Source organism: Oryx dammah, unplaced genomic scaffold (genome assembly GCF_014754425.2).
Source record: "Oryx dammah isolate SB20612 unplaced genomic scaffold, SCBI_Odam_1.1 HiC_scaffold_24, whole genome shotgun sequence".
Lineage (NCBI taxonomy): Eukaryota > Metazoa > Chordata > Mammalia > Artiodactyla > Bovidae > Oryx > Oryx dammah.
The window spans coordinates 48,419,771-48,446,254 of NW_024070208.1; the positions used below are offsets into that span (position 1 = coordinate 48,419,771).

General features: G+C 41.2%; 1 protein-coding gene across 3 annotated transcripts in view; it reads right to left on the reverse strand.

The window, feature by feature from the left end:
- KLF12 (Kruppel like factor 12) overlaps positions 1–26,484 on the reverse strand; it is a 523,318-nt gene that overhangs the window by 69,683 nt on the left and 427,151 nt on the right. For all 3 annotated transcript variants that reach the window (XM_040266873.1, XM_040266871.1, XM_040266872.1), the window contains one exon: positions 16,787–16,849. In XM_040266873.1, coding sequence (XP_040122807.1) covers positions 16,787–16,849 — 63 coding nt within the window. The remainder of the gene's footprint in view (positions 1–16,786; positions 16,850–26,484) is intronic.

Genomic DNA, 26,484 nt, shown 5'->3' on the forward strand with positions numbered 1-26,484 from the left:
CTCGTTTTAAAGATTAAGATCATGGTATCTTTTACGACATCTCCCAGAATCATTATAAAGAATAAATGGAATGATATGTATGAAACTGCATAAAACCATAAAAAGCATAGGCAGGTAAAATATCATTGACAAGCCATTCTAACCAAGTATGCTGTCCAATTTCTGAGAAAACCAGACTTCATTCTTTCCCTTTGGAGAGAAGTGTTAAAAATGAGGAGTTTGTGGAGAATCACTTTGGAGACCTACCATCCACCACCAGAGGATGAATTATTTACCAGGAATATAACTAGACATGCCTGGGAGCAAACTATTGATTTCAGAGCCCACTTATAACTCCGTATCAGGTTCCCTTCGTCAGGACGTAGCGCGTAACCCACAGAGAAGGCAGAGTCAGACACAGACGATGTTTAGATGATTGCCTTTGAGGGAGCAGACAATCAGGAGCAGGCAGTTTGATAAAAATAATAACTGACATACATGATCCTGCTCCAGCCGGATCTTTAACCTGAATCTACACATTTAAATTTTAATCTGCTGACCTCGAGGAAAGAGATATTTCTGTTGGACTTTTATTCCAAGGAAAAGAGCAGTGAGGATGTGCTAACTCACTTATGGCCAAACAGCCAATAAATGCAGGGGACAAGATTTGAACTAGCATCCCCTGATCTCACAGCCTGTGCTTTCTCCACTGAGTTGCTTGGACTTCTGATTTTGTATTTATTCACCCCAGGTCAGTTTTAAAGGCCTTTAAAAAATTACTGGATGGGAGGGGGGTTCAGGTTTGGGAGCGCATGTACACCCGTGGTGGATTCATGTCAATGTATGGCAAAACCAATACAGAATTGTAAAATAAAATAAAAAATAAATTAATTAAAAAAAATTACTGGAGAATAGAAATCTACATCCAGTACTTCTGAGGCCACATCTCCCTCTGTGGCCAATTACAGCTCTGGATTTGCTTTGATGGACATTTCCCACAAAGTAAACAATCCTTCCTTATTATCATCAGGAGGCCCTTTTTGGTGTATGCTCTGCAAATGGGCCCACAGCTGCTATGATCCTGGGGAGGTCTCACTTCTCAGCCCTTGGGAGGATAAGTGATTTAACTCTTCATACCAACATGGATTTGATATTTTACACAGGGCCAGTTAAAATTCAGGACCTGTTGAGTTAGCTAATCAATTAAAAAGAAAAAAATATTTAGTCTTTGTTCATCTGACAATGTCCCATGCCTTAATCCTATAAAACCACAGAGCCAGCATTTAAAATCTCATTCCAAATCCTATTTCCAGAGTTGTGAGGTTTGTGGATGTCTGTCTTTGAAGGTGTGGCAATAATCAACCAGAAGTTTGATTTCCAAATCCATTAATATATACCAGAATCAAAAAAGCCATGGAATTAGCACTCCCAAAGGACAAAGAATTAAAAAAAAAAAGTCACCCACACAAAGCCTATCCAGGAGGTGACCCTTTTTCATTGGACTAATTACAAGGAAATATAAAAGGGCAAGCTTTTTATTAATCAAGCTCTTTTCACTCAGCCATGAAGAACTGCTAGCCAGGAAGAAAGCAAAGAGACAGGGTGTTAATGTAAACCTGATAATTAAATTCAGAATCAAGTGGATCAGAGGGAAGGGCATAAACGGAAAAGTCAGATGGAGGTAAGAACTGGAATCTTAATCCTTTATAAAACTACATGGTTGTAGAAACAAAAAGAGAAATGAAAAGCTATCAAATAAATCAACAATAAGGGAGGTTACATTTAGAAGTGAACAGTGACCAAAAATACCACTGAGGCATTCTGCAGTATCTTGCCTCCCAGAGCATAAAGTCCTTTCCTATAAAATCTCTTCCATTTATTTTCATATAATCTCTGTGAAATACACAGGCAAGTGCAGGCTGCACAATCTTGTCTCAGATCAGATAATTAAGAGAATGACAGAAGAGGTCCCCAATCTCTGAAACTTAGGTCAGTATTCTACGATTATCCTTCAAACATTTTGTTGAGTATAATAATTATAAGCACAGAAAGGGTAGAGATGATAAAACTCACATCTAAAGATTTTTCTAGCATAAAAAATTCTTGTTGCCTTCTGAATCTGCGCTTTTTTACTTTGTGGAAAATACTGAATAAGGATGAAAAACAGCCATGCAAAAGTGGAGGAGAAACCATCAAAGTCAGGAGATGAAGTTTTGCTGCTGCTGCTGCTAAGTCGCTTCAGTCGTGTCCAACTCTGTGCGACCCCATAGACGGCAGCCCATCAGGCTCCGCCGTCCCTGGGATTCTCCAGGCAAGAACACTGGAGTGGGTTGCCATTTCTTTCTCCAATGCATGAAAGTGAAAAGTGAACATGAAGTCGCTCAGTCGTTTCTGACTCTTAGCGACCGCATGGACTGCAGCCCACCAGGCTCCTCCATCCATGGGATTTTCCAGGCAAGAGTGCTGGAGTGGGGTGCCACTCCAGCTCAAATTCACTGTGCAAACCTGGACAGCATCCTTTAAACTCTCGGCGTCTCAGTTATCCTACAAGGTAAGATAAGGGTGTTGAGATTATTCATTTCATTGATGAATACTCCCTGGGTCTGCTGTCCCATGTGCTTTGTGGGAAGCTAGGAAATGATTGGTTTGCCATCTGCAGATGGAAAGGTGGGAAGATCAACACACACAGGCAAACCAATGAGGACACTAAATCGTGATGAGGACAGTAACGTGTTCATACAGTGGCATCGGATCAGGAAGAAGCGCCGGATGGCACGGGGGTACTGGAGGAAAGACTTCCCAAAGAAGAGAATCCTTAATCTGAGCCCTTCAGAATTAGCTTGCGTGGTGATCAACGTGTTCTGGAAAATATGAATTCGGTGTAGCTGGAATGCAGCATCCATGGAGGATGGGAAACATTTAGGGAAAGCAAGGTGGAAAAGCAGGAAAACAGCCGTCTAGCAAAGGATCTCATGAACTGCACGAAGGGCTTTGAATGGCAAGACAGAGGGGAGAAATCTCATTTGCATTTGACAAACATCACTGCAGGTAAGGTGGAGAATGGATCTGCAGGGTGAGTAGAAAGAATCAGAATCTAAAGAGACCCTTAGAAGCTTACGTTAAATCTTTAAGCAAGAGATGGGATAAACAAGAGCTAACATCACCAAGAAATATTTAGGAGGAAGAACGCTAGACTGGGTGATCAAATGGATTGGTTCATAGAGTTGATGTTATTGTGAGGTTTCTAGCTTGTGTGATTGTGTAGGTGGAGAACAGAAGAAAAATGGGCTTGGAGGATTTGAACAAATGGATTCTTTTCCAGGGCCTTTTCATGGGAAGAAAGAGGTCAGGGTGCTCGGAGTTTTGGGAAAAAGATGCCTTTGTGTGTTAAGACCTATTTATTTAGTTGAGGTTGGTGTCTCACCAAGCAGCTCTGGGCTGGACACATACTGGGGCAGGTAGCATCATTTTATGGTGGTGCATGCTACCAGAATGCACAGGTGGGGCAAAGAAGGTGACTGAAATTCACACTTCAGTTTCCATGCACCCTGAGGACACGTGCTGGCTGTGTGAAGTGCACCGTGATATGAATAGTTTCTGTCTGATTTACCTGTGGGTATCTGTGGCTCCACCACTGTACATTAGAGCTGTCAGTGGACCGTCTGAAAAACTTATCTGAAGATTTTCTTGGTCTCAAAAACTTCTCTCTCATCATCAGATATAGACACACCCACCCCTTGTTAAGTATCATTTTAAGTATCAATTATATATTGATGATGTTGCCTGCATTGCAGGAGACCTGCGTTTGATCCCTGGGTTGGAAAGATCCCCTGGAGAAGGGCAATGCTACCCATGCCGGTATTCTGGCCTAGAGAATTCCATGGACTGTATAGGCCATGGGGTGGCAAAGAATCAGACACGACTGAGTGACTTTCACTCACTCATTCGGACATGACTGAGCGACTTTCACTCACTCACCCACTCACTCACAATGTGCGTGTCTATAGACGTAACCTCTCTAGAGAGGTAGACCCTTGTCTTGTTTCAACCACCACTCACACACTTTTTTAAGTTCCCTGAATTTTCCAAATGTGTCCTCATTCCAGGGCCCTTGTGTGAGCTGTTTCGAGCACCTGGACGATATCTCCCATACACTCACAGTTGACTCCTTTTCATGCATCTCCTAGCTTGCATGTCTCCTTTCAAGAGGTGTTTTTCCTGACCAAGCCCCTGGAGTGGCTTTCCAGGCATCCCTAACATACCCCTGGGCTACACCTTCATCTGAGCACTTCTCACCTCCAGACACTTGCTAATTATCTGTCCTCCTCTACTCCAGGAGAGCAGAGGCCCATTTGTCTTATTAAATACAGTGTCCCCAGAGTGCAGGAAAGCGGCCAGATCATCCCATGTGCCATAATTTCACCCAATGAGGGAACAAATGAATGAAAATAAGTATTCTAGAAAAGTGATGATGCTATCGAGTAAAAAACAAAAACCCCACAAAACTTCCAGAATATCAAAAGTGACATAGAAGGTAAACACTTAAGATAGTGGTTTAGTTGCTCAGTCGTGTCTGGCTGTAGCCCGCCTGGCTCCTCTGTCCATTCTTCCCAGGCAAGAATACTGGAGTGGGTTGCCATTTCCCTCTCCAGGGGATCTTCCTGCCCCAGCGATTGAACATGCATCCCCTGTGCTGCAGCCAGTCTCCTGCACTGCAGGTGGATTCATTACCAACTGGCCGCCAGGGAAGCCCAAAAGAACAGAAATGGCAAGCCAGGCCCACAAAACAGGTAGACGGAAAAGAGCTTCGGCAAAAGCATCCTCGGGCAGCAGTAGGATTTAGAAAACAAGAGGAACATAGGGACACTCTGACTGTGAGCCCCACTTTCTAAAAGGTCTTGGTGATATCTTCTGGTATTTTTTTTAAGTCTCCCCCCACTTCCTTTCCGTGAAAACCAGCGTCATAATCATCTCCAGCATTCAGGCAAGTCTCCCATTCAGCAGAAGAAAGAGGGGCCAATGTGTAAATTCACACAAATATTTTCTTCCTATTTTCTCCCCTTTCCATGCCAGTGAGATCTGCTCTAGTGCTCTGGGAGGCACCCTCCACATAGGCTATTATGTGAAGAGTGCCCCTTGGGGTTGTGCAATACGGCCATCCCGGAAAGAGAATCACCAGGCAAAAGTGGCAGCAAAAATGGCAACAGTCATGGCTGTCTAGACTTCCTTAGGAGGGAGGATTTTCTGTTAAAAATGTCCCAACGAGGCAAAAAAATGTCAGTGCTATGGACAGCCAATTCCTGGTAACAAAAGCAAAAACAGGCTACATGGCAGATTCTTGAGGCTGGGCTGTACTGGTTCTGGGTTTGGTGTAACCCAAGGGAGTCTCAGGACCCCTCACTCTCAATGGTATTCTGAGAGTTCTCTGCTCCCATCAAAAAGGTCTCCCTCCTACCTGCGTCTTCTTGAGACTCAGGAGACCGTCAGCTGCACAATTCACTGAGCATGCAAACTTTGAGGAGCTCCTGAGGTCGTATTTGAAACACGTGGCATGGATTATGAAAAAGACATTCTCTATTAGCCAGGCTAATAAGGAATCCTCCAAATAATTGAGACCACATGGCCATTACAGAGGCCTTCCAATGACTTTCAAAGACTTAACAGACATTTTCATGATCAATTACAAGACTCTTGTTCACAAAAGCCTACCAGAGTCAGCAAAATCTCATAGGACATACTGGCACACTACCAACAGGGAAGAGGAGAGAATGAGTCTAGTCCCCCTTAGAGGAGAGAGTGAGTCAACCAGAAGCATTTTCAGTTTTATGATGATTCCACCCTCCGTGTCTCCTTTCAGGATCACCCCAGGAGCCCAGCACACCCACCATTTACCACCTTCTACCTCTAGGTGGCAGCAACTTCCTTCTGTTCTCAACACCCTTGCCTTTGGCCTTTTGTTTCCTAGTTGCTGTAATTCCACGCTCCCTTCTCTTTCTCAAATAAACACTTCACAGCCTGTAAAGTTTGGGGAAGATTACTGTAAGCCACTTGCACTGTTAGAACCTAGTCTATTCTTTCCGTTAAGCAACAGGGTTCTTCAAAGAGTCTGAAATAATTCAGGTCTAAAGTGAAAAATAATAGAAAGTTATTTTCTTTCCTTCTTTCTCCAGAACTATCAACTATACGCTTCAAGGAAAGCAGTTTCTTTTTCTTTACAGTCCTCTAAGGAAAAAGGCAAAGAGTAGAGGAGTGGGAAAACAGATGGAACTGGAGAGATTTCTCTTTTACAAGAACATTAATTTACTCCTATGGGTAATTTAAATCATTGCTTTCTAAAAGATCTAACCCAACATGTCCATGTAGGAGGCTGGAAGGGAATATTTACTACTCACACAGAGTTGATAACATACATAGTGTTGAGGTGGTGGTGGTTGTCAGTTGCTAAGTCGTGTCTGATCCTCTGTAACCCCCTGGCCTGTAGCCTGCCAGCCTCCTCTGTCCATGGAGTTTCCCAGGCAAGAATACTAGAGCGGGTTGCCGTTTTCTTCTCCAGGGAATCTTCCTGATCCACGGCTGAAACCCGCATCTCCTGCGCTGGCAGGTAGATTCTTTACCACTGAGCCACCTAGAAAGCCCAAGGGTGTTACCCTTCTGTTAATTTGGCCTTGGTAGAAACAGAAGTAAATTGGCTACATCTGTAACCAGAAAAGCTATCATTTCTGCTTGGATGTAACAACTGCCCTTCCTGGAGTATGTATTTATCTAATGTATCAAACCACAGTCCTACCTAAGCACACTCACCTGCTCAGGGTTCTAAATCATTAAAGTTAAGAAGGACCCAAGACAGTCGAAGTACTGGGTTGGCAAAAATGTTTGAGTTTTTTCCAAAAGATGTTACAGTCTTTCTGGCCAACCCAATAACTTATCAGTTCATTTGGGGTTATAATAACTGCTAGGTATGTCAAAAAAAAAATCATGCAGGCAGTAGAAAAAGATTCCTTTTATGTACAGCTGGCCTTTGACTATGGGTTAATACCTAGGGTTTATAAAGCACTTTCAAGGTGATACTATGATGAGTATTATCTCTGTTGAACTCTTCCCAAGACCAAATTTGGATAGTTTAGGTCAGAAATCATTCATTCAGTAGAAACACTGAGTTGAAGGAAGCAGAAAGGCTGGTTTAGTGTAAGTGACAAGTTTATACTAGAACCTAAGCCTGCAGACTTCAAGCTTTATTCATTTCCTAGGAAGCTCCTCTGGAGAAGGACATGGCAACCCACTCCAGGGTTCTTGGCTGGAGAATCCCAGGGACGGGGGAGCCTGGTGGGCTGCCGTCTATGGGGTCACACAGAGTCAGACACGACTGAAGCGACTCAGCAGCAGCAGCAGCAGCAGCAGCAGCAGCAAGCGCCTCTTTCTTTTCACAATAGCTAAGTGTGTTTGGTTTAAAATGTTTTGAAATATACCATTCAAAGTAGGATTTCTAGGAAAATGGATGGTTTGAGATTAGGATAAAGCTAGTGAGTTTTCAGAATGAATTCTATTACTATTTTGGCTAAACACTCTTCTTATGCTTTGAACATTTAAGAGTAAGACCAGGGAGAACCCATTTATTTTTATTACTAAATTTTACTTACTAATCAGAGGACTGCCTTCGTCATCCAAAATATAGGAATAGACTGACTCCAAGGAAAAATGCTGAAGTTTTCTGGCCTGGAGAATTCCATGAACTGTATAGTCCATGGGATCGCAAAGAATCGGACACAATTGAGCGACTTTCACTTTTCATCAACTGCCTTTAGTGATAGCTTCTAGCTCACTGGTAACATGGCAAGTGGATGGTGCTGGGTTAAGAGGTAGCATCTTCCCCATCACTGTTTGGTATGAGCACCTCCTCTTCCTTTGGGAAATCCCTCATTGTGTGTGGTTTTAATGGGATTGATAACCAAGACACCCTGCTCTCACCTCGGTCAAAGGCTGGGCACCTGCGTCAGGTTGGGCTGGGTTGATCGGACTCTGGCGTCCTCAACTGTGATCCAGGAGCTGGGGCTGTCTCGTTGCAAGATTGCACCTTCTTACTCAACTTGCTTCCAGGTCCTGCTCTGCTCCCTGGGTTTCCCAAGGACCAACTCCTCACTTTTTCCTTTGACTCCATAACGCACCTCACTTCCTTCAACAAAATTACCTTTCAAGTACATCAGACAGACTCAGTCGGTTTCCATTACTTCCAACCAAAGAACCTCACCTGCTAAAGGAGACTGAACTGAATGAAAATTGAGACAGAGGTAATGGCTATAACCACGGATTCCAGCAGGGTCCTCAGCTCTTCAGCTACTAACTGAGGGCTTATGTGAAGCAGCTCTGACTAAAACCTGTGGGATACTGTTGTGCTCAGATGCTCAGTCGTGTCTGACTCTTTGTGACCCCGTGGACTGTCCCCCGCCCGGCTCCTCTGCCCATGGGATTTCCCAGGCAAGAATACTGGAGCCGGTTGCCATTTCCTTCTCCAGGGGATCTTCCCCACACAGGGATGGAACTTGTTTCTCCTGCATTGGCAGGTGGATTCTTTACCAACAGCGCCACCTGGGAAGCCTACGTGTGATATTGGTTGGCTTTAATTGGTGGGCAAATAGGCCACACACTATCTACTGCTATCTTAAAACTGATATAATATATTAATTATGAGGATATTGGTCCTTCCTTAGGTAATCTAGTACTCTACTAAGAAATGTAATAAATAGCCAATTTGAAGGAAAGCATTAAGAAACTTTATGAAAATCTAGTGGTCAACTGAGAAAAATTATAGTAAGATGATATCTTATGTGATTTTTAAATGGCTAGTTCACTGTCCATATGTCTACAGAGAAATCTCCATGGCTAGAAAGATGATACTGAAAATAATATGACTGACAGAGGAAAATCAAAACAACCCCACTTGGTACCCCAAGCATTCCACAAGGGAATCCCCTGAAGATTTATGATCTGTGCAATATTCCCAGCATATTCAAGAACACATTAGGATTTCTGATTGGGTCCTAACATTAAGTCATTATTCTTTCAAATATATATTTAGAAGGCAGGTTTGACTAGCTAATCCTTCAGCCCAAATGTATCCACTGAAAAATACTGTGGAAGACTAAGAAAGACCGTGGCTCCTCTAGATAGATATAAAATAAGACCTTTCATTGTTTTGGACTTCCCTGGTGGCTCAGACGGTAAGGAATCTGCCTGCAATGCAGGAGATTTGGGTTTAATCCCAGGGTTGGGAAGATCCCCTGGAGAAGGAAATGGCAACCCACTCCGGTATTCTTGCCTGGAGAATTCCATGCAGAGAGAAGCCTGGAGGGCTACAGTCCATGGGATTGCAAAGAGGAGGACATGACTAAGCTATTAACAAACATAACACTTTCATCGTTTTAATATCCTACATTAATTATCAGAGACCTTGTAATTCTATCAAAGATATCTCTTTTTTCATATTGGGACAGTTTTTTTTTTTTAACCTGCATTATTCATTTGTTGTTTAGTCGCTAAGTCATGTCTGACTCTTTGCAACCCCAGGAACTGTAGCCCGCCAGGCTCCTCTGTCCATGGGATTTCCCAGGCAAGAATACCGGAGTGGGTTGCCATTCCTTCTCCAGAGGATCTTCCTCACCCAGGGATTGAACTTGGGTACCCTGCATTGCAGGCGGATTCTTTACCATCTGAGCCACCAGGGAAGCCTTAACTCATTAATGACTTCCCAACCCCCTTATCCTGCCTGTTTCATTACAACACGACCATCATTTTAAAAGTCTACATCTGAAAAGTTTAACAGGGAGGGGGCTGTGATAGAGAATAATGCCCGCTGCACAACTGAAAAATGTACAAAGCTGTAGTTTTAGTAGTTTTCCCAGATTCAATCATGATTCCTGATTATACCTTTAAACTAAGAAACAATAACTATATGAAAACTATGCTACAAGTCCCAGAATTACAAACAAGTCATTTTCTTGCTTCTTTTCTTCTGCTCACTATGAATTTAATTTGCTCTCCTTGGTGGCTCAGACGGTAAAGTGTCTGCTTGTAGTACGGGAGACCCAGGTTCGATTCCTGGGTTGAGAAGATCCCTGGAGAAGGAAATGGCAATCCACTCCAGCAATCTTGCCTGGAAAATCCCATGGACGGAGGAGCCTGATAGGCTACAGTCCATGGGGTCGCAAAGAGTTGGACACGACTGAGCGACTTCACTTTCACGGTAAAAGCTTACGGTAACTGATTCTAGATCCTTCCTCTTTTATAAAATATGCATTCAATGCAATAGATTTCCTCCTAAGCACTACTTTATATGCTTACTACAAAATTTGGTAACTTGTGTTTTCACTTTTATTTACATCTGACCTTTAAACAAACAACATGGGTTTGAAATGTGTGGGTCAACTTATATGGGGATTTTTTTCGATAAGTATGTACTATAGTACTACACAACCTGAGGTTGACTGGAACCATATGCAGGGAACCATGGAAACGCAGGTCCAACTATAAAGTTATCCACAGACTTTCAACTCCATGTGGTCGGTCAGTGCCAATAACTCCTACTTGTTCAAGGGTCAACTGTAGTTAAAAGTATTCTTAAATTTCTCTTGAAATTTCTTCTTCGACCCGTGCATTATATAGAAGTATGTTGTAAAGTCTCTGTGTATTTTTAGATTTTTCTAAACAAGTCCTTTTGAATATTGAACGAATAAGGGACCATATTAAAATGAGTTAATACAAGGACTTCCATGGTGATCCAGAGGCTAAGACTATGCCTTCCCAATGCAGACGGCCTGGGTGTGATCCCTGCTTAGGAAATGAGATCCTACAGGCTGCAACTAAGGCCCAGTGCAGACAAATACATTTTTAAAATATATATATAAGATAAAATGAAACTAGTTAATACAGTAGAGATGCTTTAAGACATGATAGTACCACACACAGCTCCAGTGCTAAGACGCCAGGAATAACAGAGAGTATACTGACAGGCCGAGTAATATGGTTCTGAGCAGCTGGCTGGTAAAAACAAATTATGAATGGACTTTTAATAGAGAAACAACTCAAAAGTGGTGACCTTTTAGCTCAGCAGAATCTTATAGCCTTAATTCTCCCATAATTAGAAAATAACCTACTTTGATTTTTTTTCCCCAAATCATCTTTATTGTGGTTGAAGGAATACTAGATGCAAAAATCAGCTAATATTAACAGGAATGTGAAACACTTTTATCATGACTGTTCTTGCCGCAGTTCTGGGTTAAAGAAAATTAGACCAATGGTTGTTAAGGGAAATTTCAAACACAGCACACAAGTTTAAAATATACATAATGGTCACCAAGCTAAATTTGAGGAGGTGGTGGAAGTCATGGAAGAATTTACTAGCTGACACTGGATTATAACATAGGAAAAGATAGGAATTTGAAGGGATTTTCAATGTAGCATCACTGTGGAAGCTTGTTTGCATTGTAATTCAGTGTACCGAGAACTTGCAAACTGCTTTATGGTTATATAAACTGCCGCCCATTTTCTGAATCTGTTATCAAACACTGGAAAGAACATGCTTCCAAACTAAATCTAAAGGCAACCTGCTGTTACTTATTTGCCAACACGTATGGATTTAAAAAATAAAAGTGAAGACCAGGCAGGCATTCTGGGAACTGGAATCTTCACATATTAAAGTTGAGGCACAGTATCATAATTTTTGCCCTGTAAGTCAAGAAGCAGTGAAATGCTCTGGTAATTAAAGTAACATAGTCAATATTATCTATAAATAATGAGCATGCAAGGATCTGCAAGATGATGAGTAAACATTTTGGCAGCGATCAACTGCCACAGATTGGAAGGGAAAGCAATGTCTTTATCAGGCCTTTCTTCTTTCTTTCCCCATCACATCAATCTCATGGGAATTTCCCAGCCAAAAGCCTTCTGCTTAGCTTGTAATGAATTAAACATCCATCTGATTTCATCTTTAGCATTTCTCTTGCTCTGCCCACAGGTAACTGACTGCCAAGGAGCAGAAAGATGGCTGGACAGGAGTGTTGAGAACTGGGCTTATGCCCGCATCTGACAAGGAACACATTTCTGTCTTTGGATCTCCATCTCTGTGTTTGAAAAAGTGAGAAGTTGAATTGAACTTGATGACGTTTACAGTTCCTTTTCAAGGGGCTTCCCTGGTGGCTCCAAGGTAAAGAATCTGTCTGCCAATGCAGGAGATGTGGGTTCGATCCCTGGGTCAAGAAGATCCCCTGGAGAAGGAAATGGCAACCCACTCCAGTATTCTTTCTGGGAAATCCAATGGACAGAGGAGCCTGGAGAGTTATATATAGTCCATGGGGTCCCAACGCGTCAGACATGACTGAGTGCCGAAAACAACAACAAAACGACAGTTCCTTTTCAGCCCCACAATTGATAACTACTGCATTCAGAAATGTCCTGACCCCCCACCCCCTTTAAAGAGCTAGTTCTATCTCAGCTTTCTTAAAGGTTTCCAGTAGCAACAACTTGAGTGCCTTCCTCTACCAAGGCAAAAAGTTTAAAGAAGCAATGTTCTTATTTTTATGACCAAAATCCATATTAGTTACACTGTTCAAAAAGATTCAATGAAGTCATGTCTAACATTTGCAACTATATTCATATAAATATTTAAGTTCATTGTAGCACAGCATATCCAACCATAAAACATCAAAGTGTGAAAAGGCTCTTCCTGCCCTTCCCTAAATTGGTGACACAGAACTTTTTCACTTCCAAATGTGAAATGTGATCCACACCCAGAATGTGTCATAATTGGCATGGATATGCTATTAAAACTAGAGCTTCTTTTGCAGACAGCTACATAACATCTCAGGCATGTTGGTAAGAAAGGAATCATAATTGAGACTGGTGGTGACAGCATCTGGATTGTTAGAGAAAATTAATCCTATTTTACTAATGGCAATTCCTATTAACAATGCCTAATTTCTCCATCATAATATAAATAGTCTACAGTCTCTACTATGTGACACATACCTCTGCACAAAACAGCCCCACACAAATGTTTTGGGTACACAGCATAACCATGACTACGCCATCATCAAACAACCATATACACCCAAGTCTTTGAAAACTTTTGGACTGGGGCCGGATGGAAGGAAAAGTATATAAACAGAAGAAAAAATAAAAAGCTAAAAATGAGGATTTTGGAATCCTCCCACTGAGACTGGCAAGCTTGGAGCCTTAAATCAATTTCAATGTTCATTTCAGAGATATTCCCCAATAAGCCCCGCCCTGTCCTGGTCCAACCTACACATCCACACCAAACACGTTTGTACATTTCAGATTCTAGAATAGCTCTGGGGATAAAAGGGCTGAAAGATGACTTGGAAACAGCCACTGTTTGTGGGTTTGGTATCAGAATACCATAGTTTCAAGCAAAAAGACCTGTGAAGAAGAAAAGTCTACCTATAGATTCAACCCTCTAAGAAGATTTACCCCATTTCCCCTCATTTGCCCCACAAGGAGCAAAATATTTTTTCCCTGTCATTATCATATGCAAGAAAAAAATAGCAAATGCTCTTAGTTGTCGGACAAAGGCAGGCATGAAACAAGAGCTGTGACACATGATACAGCGAATGAAATTCATATGCTGAACCTCAAACACTTCATTAATCCTCAAATCAACAAATATTACTACAGTGGAATGGCAGAGAGGGAGAGTCATTCCGATGGGCAGAGTTTATGTGTGGTCTGGATGGCTACCACTGATTAATTGAATATTAAATGAGTTGTCTGATGATCTCATGTTTTTTATCAGGATGCTAATATATCTTGCAAGAAGTTCTTACTGTCATTCCTTAATCCCTGAAAGTTAGCAGATACTTATAACAGACATCTGTCACTGGACCCCTTATATCCTCGTGCTTTCAGCTCCTTCCTGGTTACGTACATTTTTTAGCCATATTTTCTTTCCATCCAGCAGGTTTGTTTGTCTTGAACAGATATTTTTTTCCACACATTTCTTCAGCTCCAGAGGAATTCCTGCCACAGGAATTAGGCCAGGGGATGGACACTGCCTCTCATATTAACATTATGTGAAGAAAAACACTACTTATAATGTTAAGCCATCTTTACTCAATAATAAGCATTGGTTTGAGACCTCAACCACAGCCACTGACATTTACAATCTACCAATTGTCATGCATTTCCTAGGCATAACTTACAGGTTCAAGTTTTTTCATCTTTTACTGAGATTTAATTGTTTATATGATGAATAACATTTTTTAACTGATTGGAGCACTTGCTGGCTTCACCCAACACCACGCATATATAGTACTTGTGGATATAACTCAAGCCAGAACCAAGTTAGTGTTGAATTTGGTATCTAATTTTGTAAATTATCTCGAAACTTCTGTTTTGGAAAGAGCAACTATTGCTTTCATATCCATGGCTAGCAAGAGTATTTAAAACTTTTAGATCTTCAGAGAGAATATTTCACAAAGAAATAGCAACAGTTCATCACTTAAGTAGATGTAGATGTTGGATGATTCATTGGGCTTCTTCCTAGCTTTCCTATGTGATTTATTTCCATAAAACAGTTTCATAATATTTACATAAGAAAAATTCAAGATAGTATATGCAACAGGATTTGTAACTAAACTCACAACCAAATAAGTTAGAAATGTCTCCAGGTCTTTGTATCTGTGTTTTAATCAATAAATAAAGCACTTTGTCAGGACTCTGTTTTTTCTATTAATTTTGAGCCTTCACTCGAAAACCTTGGGAATCAGTTTTCTGACAATCCTTTTCCACCTTTATATTTTTTCCCCTTCCATACTGTCTGTTCCCAAGCTAGTCTTAAATAAAGTTGATAATTATTCTCCTCTGGATGTTGTACTATGAACGTATCTCTTAGAGCATTATCCACATTTTATTATGTTATTTGTATAATATTGTATGTTTTATATATATGTGACATCACACTCACACACACTCACGCACACACATCCTTCAAGACAGTAAACCCCCTAAAGACAGAAACCATGTTTTATTTATCTTTCTAATCTAGTGCTTGGGAGTGTAAATAAATGATGTTGAATAAATACAAACTGAATTTTCTCAAAGCTAGTATTAAAGATCCTTTTTGTTTTTCATGGATTACTTCTCTGGAGATAAGACTGGTTTAAACTTACTAACCGAATTATGTGCTATGAATTATGTAGGAACAAGTTATTGTTACTCTAATACTTCAGGAAGGAAGAGCGAAGAAAAGAAAATGTGTTATGGACTCAGTGATCCACATTTAGCCACTGAAATATAAGTTGCAGAAACTGGGCCTCTCTCCTGACAACATGGCACTCTACCCGTTAGCTTATGTCACTCACTTGAGCATCTCACAATCTCTATCTGCAGTGAAGTTTCTTCAGTATGATGTGCTTTGGACTAAAAAGTAAGAGCAATTCCATGTAGTCAAAAAAGGACCTGGTTTATCCCTTTCCTTTTATGTAATGGCCATCAGTGTTATTATCCTTTCAGCTTTCCAGGTTTGACAGGGAAAAATACGCTTTAGTGATTGTGAAAAATAGTGATTGTGAGGGATGCCCCAGCTTTTAGACAGTGTGTAAGCAAAAGGCTGCTTCCTCTGTATTCCATTTCCCCCTCTGTGAAAAACCAAAGCATAATATTTAACAACAAGATCAAGCTATTGTGAGGGTTAATTAGATTTAATGGGGGAAGGGAGGTGAGCTGATTAGGCACTATTCAAATTCAAAGAATCATTATTTTGTGTCTAAAAATAATCCTCATTTAGGAGTAAAATTAATTTGGAAGCTCAATCTTTGGTAATCATCTTCCTATACTTAAAAAAAAGCCATGGTTTTTAATCAAAATCCCATTCTAACCACAATTCAATCAAGTAAAAAATGGAGACCTGTGAATTTCCATTCACCTTTGTAGTAAGAAAGTACACGATTCAATTCTTTTTCTTTTCTTTTCCCTCCCTCCTTCCCTTCCTTCACTTCTTCCTTTCTTTTTTTGAAGATATACTATGAGGGGAAAGGTTAATTTTGGAGAATGAAGTAATGTAAACAAATATGGATTTTATTAATAAAACTATATTGAGTTTTGTTTTATATGAAATATTTGTGCAACAGTTTAAATTTCCTCTTTAAAGAATCAGTAGTCAGGACTTCTTTGGCGGTCCAGTGGTTAAGACTCTGCACTTTCACCAGAGGGGACAAAGGCCCACATGGCCAGAAAAAAAAAAAAAAAGTAATCAATATTCTGTGGTTAAAATAACTTTTCAGGTTATTTCTGGTAAGTTTCATCTCTCTTTTTGTTCAAGTGAAAGATCTTCATAGTCCCCAGATTAAAGAACAGATGCCTGGATATTTAAGGCTAAGGCAAGAAAAAGGGCATCTAAATAGTAGTCATCAAAAGTAATGTAATAGATTAACTTATGAAAATTTTCATGAGAAATAGAAGTTGGTAGCTCAGAAAAATCTGAGCTGTCTAAATCTTACTAAAAAACATAGTGTCTTCAAAAAATGGGACACATTCTTTAAAAATGTCACAGTTGATAATCCTGGGAAATATGCCATATCTGTTTGGAAAAAAATGTTACACTCAGTTTTTGGTGAATGAAGACTTTTGGCTGGAAAGAAACTCTATTCATGTTTGTTTAGAATTTTCCAAAGGAAAGGGAAATAATGTAGCTCAGGCAGTAGAAATATATTCTCTACAGAGTACCAGGAATAATTGACACAGTCCTATTATAAATTCCCATAGAACTTATAAATTCTCATCACTTTGACTGTATACTCACCAAGCAAACTTCTGATTATTCATTCGATTTCCCCGGACCCTTGATACTGGGGACGGATGTACCCTGTAGTAGGCAGATGAGAATAATCCAGTCATTAAAAAAGCATTTTCCTTATTACAAGTGAACAAAAAGTGATCTGGTTTATAAATGATCTCTTTCAGATTAGCTTAATGTAAAATGGCCCACAACATAGGCACCTCGTAGTAAATGAATGCAGTTCAATGCCTACAGACCTGCAGTCGCTTTCCTTTTGCACCACTTTTAACATAACAAGCATTTGTCACTATGTTCCCTGTGAAGATCCCGCAAAGCAGGACCAGTTTTAATAAATTGATTCATTCATTCAGTCCAACAAAAAGTTACTGTTGCCAACCTAATCCCTGCAGGGTTTAGGAGTGCATAAAAATAACATAAGGTCTAATGCTGACCCTCAACAAGCCCTTTCTGCTACCTGTTCCCACAAGGACAACACAAAGAGACAAGTCTAAAAGTACACATTCCCTCAGTTAACTTCTAGATTTAAAGCCCTAAAGTAACATAGCAAAGGAGATCAGCATACACCCTCCCCAAATATGTTACTTTGCCAGAATAATTGTTTTGATTTGAAGGCAGCCACAAACACAAACACAAACACGGGAAGAGCTCTCTACCTTTCCTCTATAAGGAAATTTTAATTTGTAAAAGCCTTCCATCCAACAATTCCCATATCAGGAAAAGGAGTACAATATACAACTCATCCCCAGAAATAGTATTGAGATGAGCTGGCATAAACAACCGTTATTTACCATTAGTTTCCCCGCCTGCCCCCCCATACACTTCCTTGCTACCTCCCTAGAATGTAGTCCCCTAGACTCCCAGACTCCCTTGTCTTTTGACAAAGCAATACTCCACAGTTTTTTTTTTTTTTGCCTTTGTTAAAGTGGTATATAAGCTCCCAATTCTAACCACCCCTTTGAATTACTCATCACTGAGTATTCCTGCAAGCATGAATGCATGTATTATGTGTAAATAAACTTTTTTTTTCCTCTAGTTAATCTACCTATTGTGCCTTCAGACACTAACTTGAGACACCTTCAGACACTAAACTTGAGAGGGCAGAGGAAAAAATTAACCCCCATCCCTTATACTACTGTGCTAAGTCACTTCAAGTCAGGTCTGACTCTTTGCAACCCAATGGACTGTAGCCTGCCAGACTGCACTTTGCACTCAGAAGGTATATTTCTTCCAACATCCCTCCTCTGTCCATGGAATTTTCCAGGCAAAAATACTGGAGTGGGGTGCTGGCCCCTTATAGTAACTTCATCCAAATGTCCTGGCACAGAATCTGTGGGAGGAAGGATGGGTGAGTAGTTATTTCTAGGTGAAACATTTTCCATATGTGATGCTCTCTAGCCAGGCTTTGAAGGAGACCATGTCAATTCAAACCTTTAGCTGAATAATGGGAGAAAGACAGTAAAGACCATATTGTTGTACAAGCTCCTTGGGTTGGCGTCATCCACTGGAAATGCTTGAAATTTCTAGGAACTGCTGATGTCTTCCAAGCAGGAGTTAGCTACTGGACCTCCATGAACTTCCACCTCTTTGTGGGTCACTTATTGGCAGCACAATTTGCTCCATTTCCAGTCCCCATGGCCAACTTCCTGCTTTCTTCCTTCTTTACCAGGTACTTGTGAGATCTAGGCAGTGCTTAGGCTTATGCTATCTTTACCCTTTAGATCTGAGTCATTACTCTTATTCACAAGATAAGAAAGTAAACCGGGATTCTAAATAGGTCTTAAAAGTCCAGTTAGAATCAAGAGCCTCAAGGTTCATTAGAATCCCTATTCTCCACAGTTGCTCAGTGAGTAAGAATCATTTCAAAACAGACAAAACAGTTCTAGTCTCTCTGAAGGGCCAAATCCAGCCTTTCTGTAAATCCAGAGCCAGACTGCACTTTGCACTCAGAAGGCTTATTTCTTCCACCATCCCTTATTAACATTCTTTTCCTCACAGCCCTTCTCAATGGCTGCTGCAGCTGAGCTGCTCAGCGCAGATTTCCTGCTCCATGTGGGGGAGGGGATGTTAATTATGCAGAAAGATGGAGAGCAGCCAGACAGCCCCTCTGGTGAACTGTCTCATTCAAGTACGGACCACTTCCTGCTGTTTTGCAGCTACAAGGATCACCTGTTGGTCTTGGCATTCGGCCAACCTGGGGCCTAGCGGAAATGACAGACTCAGCTAGAAATGAAAGCCAGCTCATATTCCAGTACCCCAAATTGGGGACGGAGTGAACAAACATGCAATAAAAACGCGCAAGAGTTACACACAAGGTAACAAGGCTCTTTTTTTCCCCTGCTCTGCTTTTTTTTTCTTTCAGTCTGTCTGCTTGAAATACAATCATGAAAATGGAAGAACTGTGAGCCAAAAAATGTCTGTCCAGTTAAAGTCCCCTGACCTAGGGGAAAATGAAGGAAATCCTCTTGAGCTTTGCCTACGTTCCCCCTGGGGTGTCAGAATCCTACTGCCTGAATACAGTTTTAACAAGTAACAGCCCAAATATCGGAGAAGGCAGTGGCAACCCACTCCAGTGTTCTTGCCTGGGGACTCCCAGGGACGGAGGAGCCTTGGTGGGCTGCCGTCTATGGGGTCGCACAGAGTCGGACACGACTGAAGCGACTTAGCTTAACCTAACTTTCACTCATCATGATAATTCTACGAGGTGAAGTTTGATAGTATGGAAATATTCTCTCACTAACGCGTCTCATTGCATGTATCAGTGGGGAAAAAATGGGTCTGTTTAACCTATAGCGGGGCTTCCCAGCTGAGGCAGTGGTAAAGAATCTGCCTGCCAATACGGGAGACACAGGGGACTGTGGTTTGATCCCTGGGTTGGGAAGATTCCCTGCAGTAGGAAATGGCAACCTGTTCCAGTATTCCTGCCTGGAGAATCCCATGGACAGAGAAGCCTGGTGGGGTCCAGTCCATGGGGCTGCAAAGAGTCAGACATGCAACCGAGCACAAAAACACATGCAACTTACAGTACAATGTTCTCTAGGTAATTGTATCTTTTTAGCAAAACTCTATTGACCCATAGATCAAACACTATAAGCAGATAATTTTTATAAGGGTTTAACCTCTTCAAATAATTTCTGATTTTGTGTGATCAAATCATTATAAAGCTTTTTACATCGAAATGGTAAAATAAAGATTTTTTTCCCTTCCCAAAGTGAGTACATTGATGACTTGGAGCTTACTTTATCTGAGGAAAGTAGACCATAAATTTGCATTTCAGCTACTTGCCAAATTTCATTTCTTCAAAGAAATATGCCGTATTTCTGTGTGCTCTGTCTTTAAGTGGTGACACTTCTTACCATCGCCTACCTTCTTTCCACATATAGCAGCCAGGCAGGTAGCAAAGTCAAAATCCCAGTAGGAGAAACCACCGTCTAATCTGCATGTCATGCATTATTCATGACCTCCTGATTCCTGCACCTGCATCTAGGCAGGAAGCTTGCAGGGCATGTTCATTACTAGTCTTTGCCTCACACAGGCTCCATTACTGCTAAGCCACTTTGTTCTCTAAGTGAGGGTTTCAGGTCTTAGTACTAAACACTGGATAGGGCAAGAAAAAAAAAAAAAAAATCACCAGGCTGCAGGAAAGGGCAAGGTTCGTTGTTGTATAACATGCATTCAGTCCTACAACATGCTCTTCTAAGACTGACAGTTTATGTCAGATGGAAATGCTCCTATTTGGTGATTTACATTACACAAAAAAGGAAGCTATAACATTAAGGCCATGTACACCAACTGTTCTATTTATATACACTTACTCATCTGAGGCAGACAGCATGTTTATAATTTTACCCAACACAAGGCTTAATTTAGCTTTCTTGCTAAGCATGTGAGAACTTTTTAGATACCTTCTTACACAAATCAGCCTTCCTTCTTTGGGTATAAGCGCTGAAAGACCTGACCCTCAAATCTTGTACTGTAATGACTAACATTTATAGTTAATCAAGACAATGTGATTGCTCCTGTTTTTCAATATTTTGCTGAACCTACCTGAATGGCTGGTAGGGAGGGGTGTGAAACCCTGATCCCCAAGGCAGAAAAGCTGTGACAACTTAAGTCCAATCTTAAGGCCCCCAGTGGAATAGAAATGAAGTGCTAGAGAGAGCAAGCTATGTAAGTGCCTGGGATTGAATTCCAACTCCACCATTCAGCAAAGGTGTTATCTTAGGGTAAGGTACTTAACCTGTCTGCCTTTCTGTCTTCTCATCTGCATGAGTGGAGGCAATGATAGTAGCCACCTTCTAGCTCTGTGAGATTTAAGTAGTTAATAATGTTTGAAAGTGAAGTCGCTCAGTCGTGTCCGACTCTTTGCGACCCCATGGACTGTAGCCCACCAGGCTCCTCTGTCCATGGGATTCTCCAGGCAAGAATACTGGGGTGGGTTGCCATTTCCTTCTCCAGGGCATCTTCCCTGACCCAGGGATTGAACCCAGGTCTCCTGCACTGCAGGCAGACGTTTTAACCTCTGGGCCACCAATAATGTTAAAGTGTTCAGAACAGTGCTACCTACCCAGGAAGCAGTCCATACATGTTAGCTATTATCACTAGTAGTGCTGAGACTGAACTGGAAAGGATATGAAGATGGAACTGGAATATCCAGTTAATTCCACAGGACTGAGATAAATGTGCTCTACAAGCCCCCAGTCTTGATTATTACGCTTATATCACTTCCCTCAAGGCAAGGAAATAAAGAGAAATAAACACCTATAGAGTAACATGAACCAAATACTGTGGTTTCTACAGTATGGCTTCCTCTTTGAAATCTCATTTTGTCTGTTCTTTATGGACAATAGTCCACTTTCTCCAGGCAAGAATACTGAAGTGGGTTGCCATGCCCTCCTCCAGGAGATCTTCCTGACCCAGGGATCAAACCCATCTCTCTCACATCTCCTGCACTGACAGGCGGGTCCTTTACCACTAACTGGGAAGTCCAATTAGAAGACAAATCTTCTGCAGTTTTAAGTCAGTAACCATAGCATACAAAGTCACTCTCACTTACTAAGCCCTTACTAGGTGCTGCTGCTGCTAAGTCACTTCAGTCGTGTCCGACTCTGTGTGATCCCATAGACGGCAGCCCACCAGGCTCCTCCGTCCCCAGAAGTCTCCAGGCAAGAAGACTGGAGTGGGGTGCCATCACCTTCTCCATTACTAGGTGCAGACCCTGTTAAGTATTTACTTTAGTCACATTATCTTACATTCTCCTCATCATTAATATCTACATTTCACCTTTGAGAAAATAAAAGGTTTTTAAAGAGTTAGTAACTTGCTGGAGTTGCAGGGGAAAAAAACAAAATCAGAACTTGGACACAGGTGAGAATGATCTGTCTTCCTCGAGATTATCATTCAATTCTTGGGAGCTCACATATATTCCCCCCCCTCTACCCCCGAGGCTGCAATAAAGTGAATTAGCACCAGGGGCCTTAATGAACCTCAGCATTTATTTAAGCCCAACTGAACATTCTACAGTATAAATAGATGGTCTTCCTGGCCTAAAACTGGCACCGAGCTAAATATTAAGCTTTCAGGGACTCATCAGAGTCATACTTTGTTCTTCCTTTAACTCTTTGCAAAAATTTCTTGTTGTTAGTGTTACCATTTAAATATATAATGTACAACACATGAGTTCGGCTGATCCTGCTCACAGCACCAGCTGTCTCGCTTGTTCACACTATCTACACTGTTCCCTGAATCCAGGGTAGGCAAGGCGTGAGCTAAGAGGCTGGAAGCGGACACGAGCAGCCATAATGAACTGAAGACACATTTATTCTCTCCTGGCTGACGCAGTAGCCGTAACATAACCATAACGGAGCCATGACATAGCTTCATATAACATAACCATGATGTTGCTTCTGTGGAGCCCCTATGCAGCAGCAGCCAGGGCTTTCATGATGAAGCTCATACCAGCACACCGCACAAAACCGTCCGTGACCAAGCGAGGACCTCGTGATGTGCGTGCACAGAGGTGTAAGTGATCTCAGCAGCTACACAGCCCTGCAAAGGCACTGTTCACAGAACATGGGGTGAGAGAGTGTGACCGGAGCATCTTGTTCACTTTCCCACGATGTGTCAGCTGGAGCTGGTAAAAGGAATCCGCTTCCTCACCTCCCATTTTCCTGAGACTCCAACCCCATTCAGTTTGTGACCACAGGTGTCTGATGAAACCACCTCTGTTATGGTCATCAATGGCCTCCATGTTTTCAGATCTAATGGGTCAGTCTCAGTCCTCATCTTCTCAAACTCTCCACAGTGACTCACCTAACTGATTACTCCATCCTTGACCCTACTCAGCATCAGTGACATGTTTCCAGTCTTCTTCCTCCTCTTCTTTTTTTTTTTTTCTTTGCCTGAGCCTCTTCCTCCCATTCTTCTGAACTCTAAATGTCAGCATTGTCTGGGGATCATTTTCTCATGATTTTCCTATACACTGTTTCAACTCACTCCCTAGATGAAGGAGTCTCCAAAATAGCCCCCTCATACCCTTGATCATCTCATCCATCTCTAGGCCCTAGTTACCATCCATACAACAATATCTCCAGGATTTCGATCTCTAGTCCTATCCCCAAAGCAGTGCCAGACAGATTTTTTGAATCCCAACCAACTTTACCCTTAAAAAAAAATATTCCTTTCCATACGTTCCCAGGCTCGAAAATGGCAGCTTCATTCACCTGGTTGCAATACTTGAGTTATTCATGCTCTCATGCCCTATATGTTAGAAAGGCTACTTAATACTGAGAAAAATCAGAATAAATTATTTCAGAAACCCAAAATTACTTATTGTGGGCATTGCTTACCTAGTAAGATTAGAGATTTTCATTATAAGATCCAGAGAAATTATTATATACACATATTTTCTCTTCTTAAATTCACTTTTATCCTTTTTTAAACTTTTAAATTTTATATTGGATTACAGATGATTAACAATGTTGTCATAGTTTCAGGTACACAGCACTTTTCTCCTGTTATGTAATTAAGAGCCTGTACTTTCTTCCATAAATTGATGCAATTATTTGAACAAATACATACTTTAACAACTCAGTTTGCTACATCTGTGGAAGAAAAGATTAATCTAGAAATAACTCTACAATTATTTGTAAGTACAGAATTTTCCTATGTAGAATCACAGGAAAGATCATTTTAAAGTAATTCTTATTATTCCTGTTTATTTACACAAAGTTACAATGAATACAAGTTCTCATGACTGTTCAGGTTACTCAGGATGATCTCATCATAATATATTATATACACACACATACACACACACTACTTTTGACCAAATAAAAGCAGGAGCATGACTCCAGTATTTAAACTAAGTAGGCCCTTTCTGTTCTTAGTTTTCATCAAGTCAATGATAAGATGATGACCATTAGGAATGTCATATATTATCTAAAAGTTCTTTTTCCCCTCATTACACTTAATTCTCTCTCTATGCAGAGCTACTGATGTTATTTTTAGAAGTCAAAGTGAAAGTCGCTTAGTTCTGACTCTCTGCGACCCCACGGACTATACAGTCCATGGGATTCTCCAGGCCAGAATACTGGAGTGGGTAGCCGGTCCCTTCTTCAGGACATCTTCCCAATCCAGGGATTGAACCCAGGTCTTCTGCATTGCAGGCAGAGTCTTTATTAGCTAAGTCACAAGGGAAGAGTAGGCTGAATTTAAATATTATACAGAATTAACATAATCATTTCTCCACTGTTAATTTTAATAGTAAAAATTTTATTAAAAATACAGTGTATCAGGACTTTCCTGACAGTCCAGTGGTTAAGACTTCGCCTTCCAACACAGGGAGTGTAGATTTGATCCTTGGTCAGGAAGCTAAGATCCCACATGCCTCAGGCCATAAAAACAATAACATAAAACAGAAACAATATTGTAACAAATACAATAAAGATTTTTTAAATGGTCCATATAAAAAAAACCCCAAAACTTTAATAGTGACACTGAAGATTCTCCTCCTTCCCTTTTGCCCTGGATACTGAATGCTCAACTCTAAGAAGCTGGCCCCAACCTTTAGGTCTAGGTCAACTTGCTGGAAGTTCTGATAGCCTGGGGGTACTTAGCACACATTGACTAAAGATTACATTTGTTGATATGTTTAATTTATGTTGTCTGTCTCTCCAAGTGGATGATGTGCTCTAAGAGGACAGGGAGCTTTTCTCTTTTCACTCATTGTCATAACTCCTTTACCTGCCATGAAGTAGGTGTCCAATAAATAACTGCTGGAGTGTTAGCCCCATTTCCCTACTAGACCAGAACTATTAGTACAGACGGCAATGGCTGTGTGTGTGCTCAGTTGGGTCCAACTCTTTGCAACCCTATGGACTGTAGTATCCTCTGACTATGGGATTTCCCAGCCAAGAATACTAGAATGAGTTGCCATTTCCTCCTCCAGGGGATCTTCCCAACCCAGGGATCGAACCCATGTCTCCTGCACTGGCAGGAGGGTTATTTACCACTGAGACACCAAAGAAGCCCCATAGCAATGGCTATGTCTGCCTAAGTCACCACTGCATGCCCAGAGCTTAGCACAGTGTATACTACACACAGCAGGCATACAATAAAAACTTGTTAAGCAGTGAGATATGGAAAAAGGATAAAATATTTTAGATTCAGACATCTGAGCTATTTTGCTGAACCCATCCAGAGCACCTAGAGCTTCAACGTGCTCAGTTGCTCAGTCATGGCCAACTCTTTTGTGACCCCGTGGACTGTAACCCACCAGGCTCCTCTGTCCATGGAATGCTCCAGACAAGACTACTGGAGTGGGCTGTCATTTCCTTCTCCAAGAGTTTCAATAATTGATTAATATTAACTAAATTCAATACAGTTTCCTGGAGAAGAGGGAATCTTTGCCTTCAGGCTGTTTGCAATCTGGTTGAAATAAATAGGTAGCAACTATCATAAATTAGTGTAGGAAAATTAAAAGGGATTTTAAGTTTTACTGGAGTGAAGAAGAGGTTAAAATTAATTCCAACTATAAAATAACAGAGAAGTTTTTGAGAAGACCTTTAGGCTGGGCATGAAGGAAAAGCAAAAATTTTATCACTAGAAGTGGATGATTGCAGGGACTTCCCTGGTGGTCCAATGGTTAAGACTTTGCCTTCCAATGCAGGGGATAGGGGTTCAATCCTCGGTCAGGGAGCTAAGATCCCATGTGCCTCATGGCCAGAAAATCAAAATACAAAACAGAAGCAATACTGTAGCAAATTCAATAAAGGCTTTAAAAATGGTCAACATTAAAAAAAAAAAAATCTTCAAAAAAAAAGTGAATGAGGGCTTCCCTGGTGGTACAAAGGCTGAGGATCCATCTGCCAATGCAGGGGACAGGGGTTCAATCTCTGCTTTGGGAAAATCCCACACTCAGCATGGCAACTAAGCCCATGCGCCAGAACTACTAAGCCATTGCTCTCGAGTCCTTGAGCCACAACTACTGATCCGGCATGCTGCAACGACTGAAGCCTCGGCACTTAGAGCCTGTGCTTGGCAGCAAGTAAGCCACTAGAAGGAGATGCCATGCACCTCAACTAGAAAGTAGTTCCCGCTCGCCGCAACTACAGAAAAAAACCTGAGCGCAGCAATGAAGATCCTGTGCAGCCAAAAATAAACACACACACACACACACACACACACAATGTTTAAAGGGAATG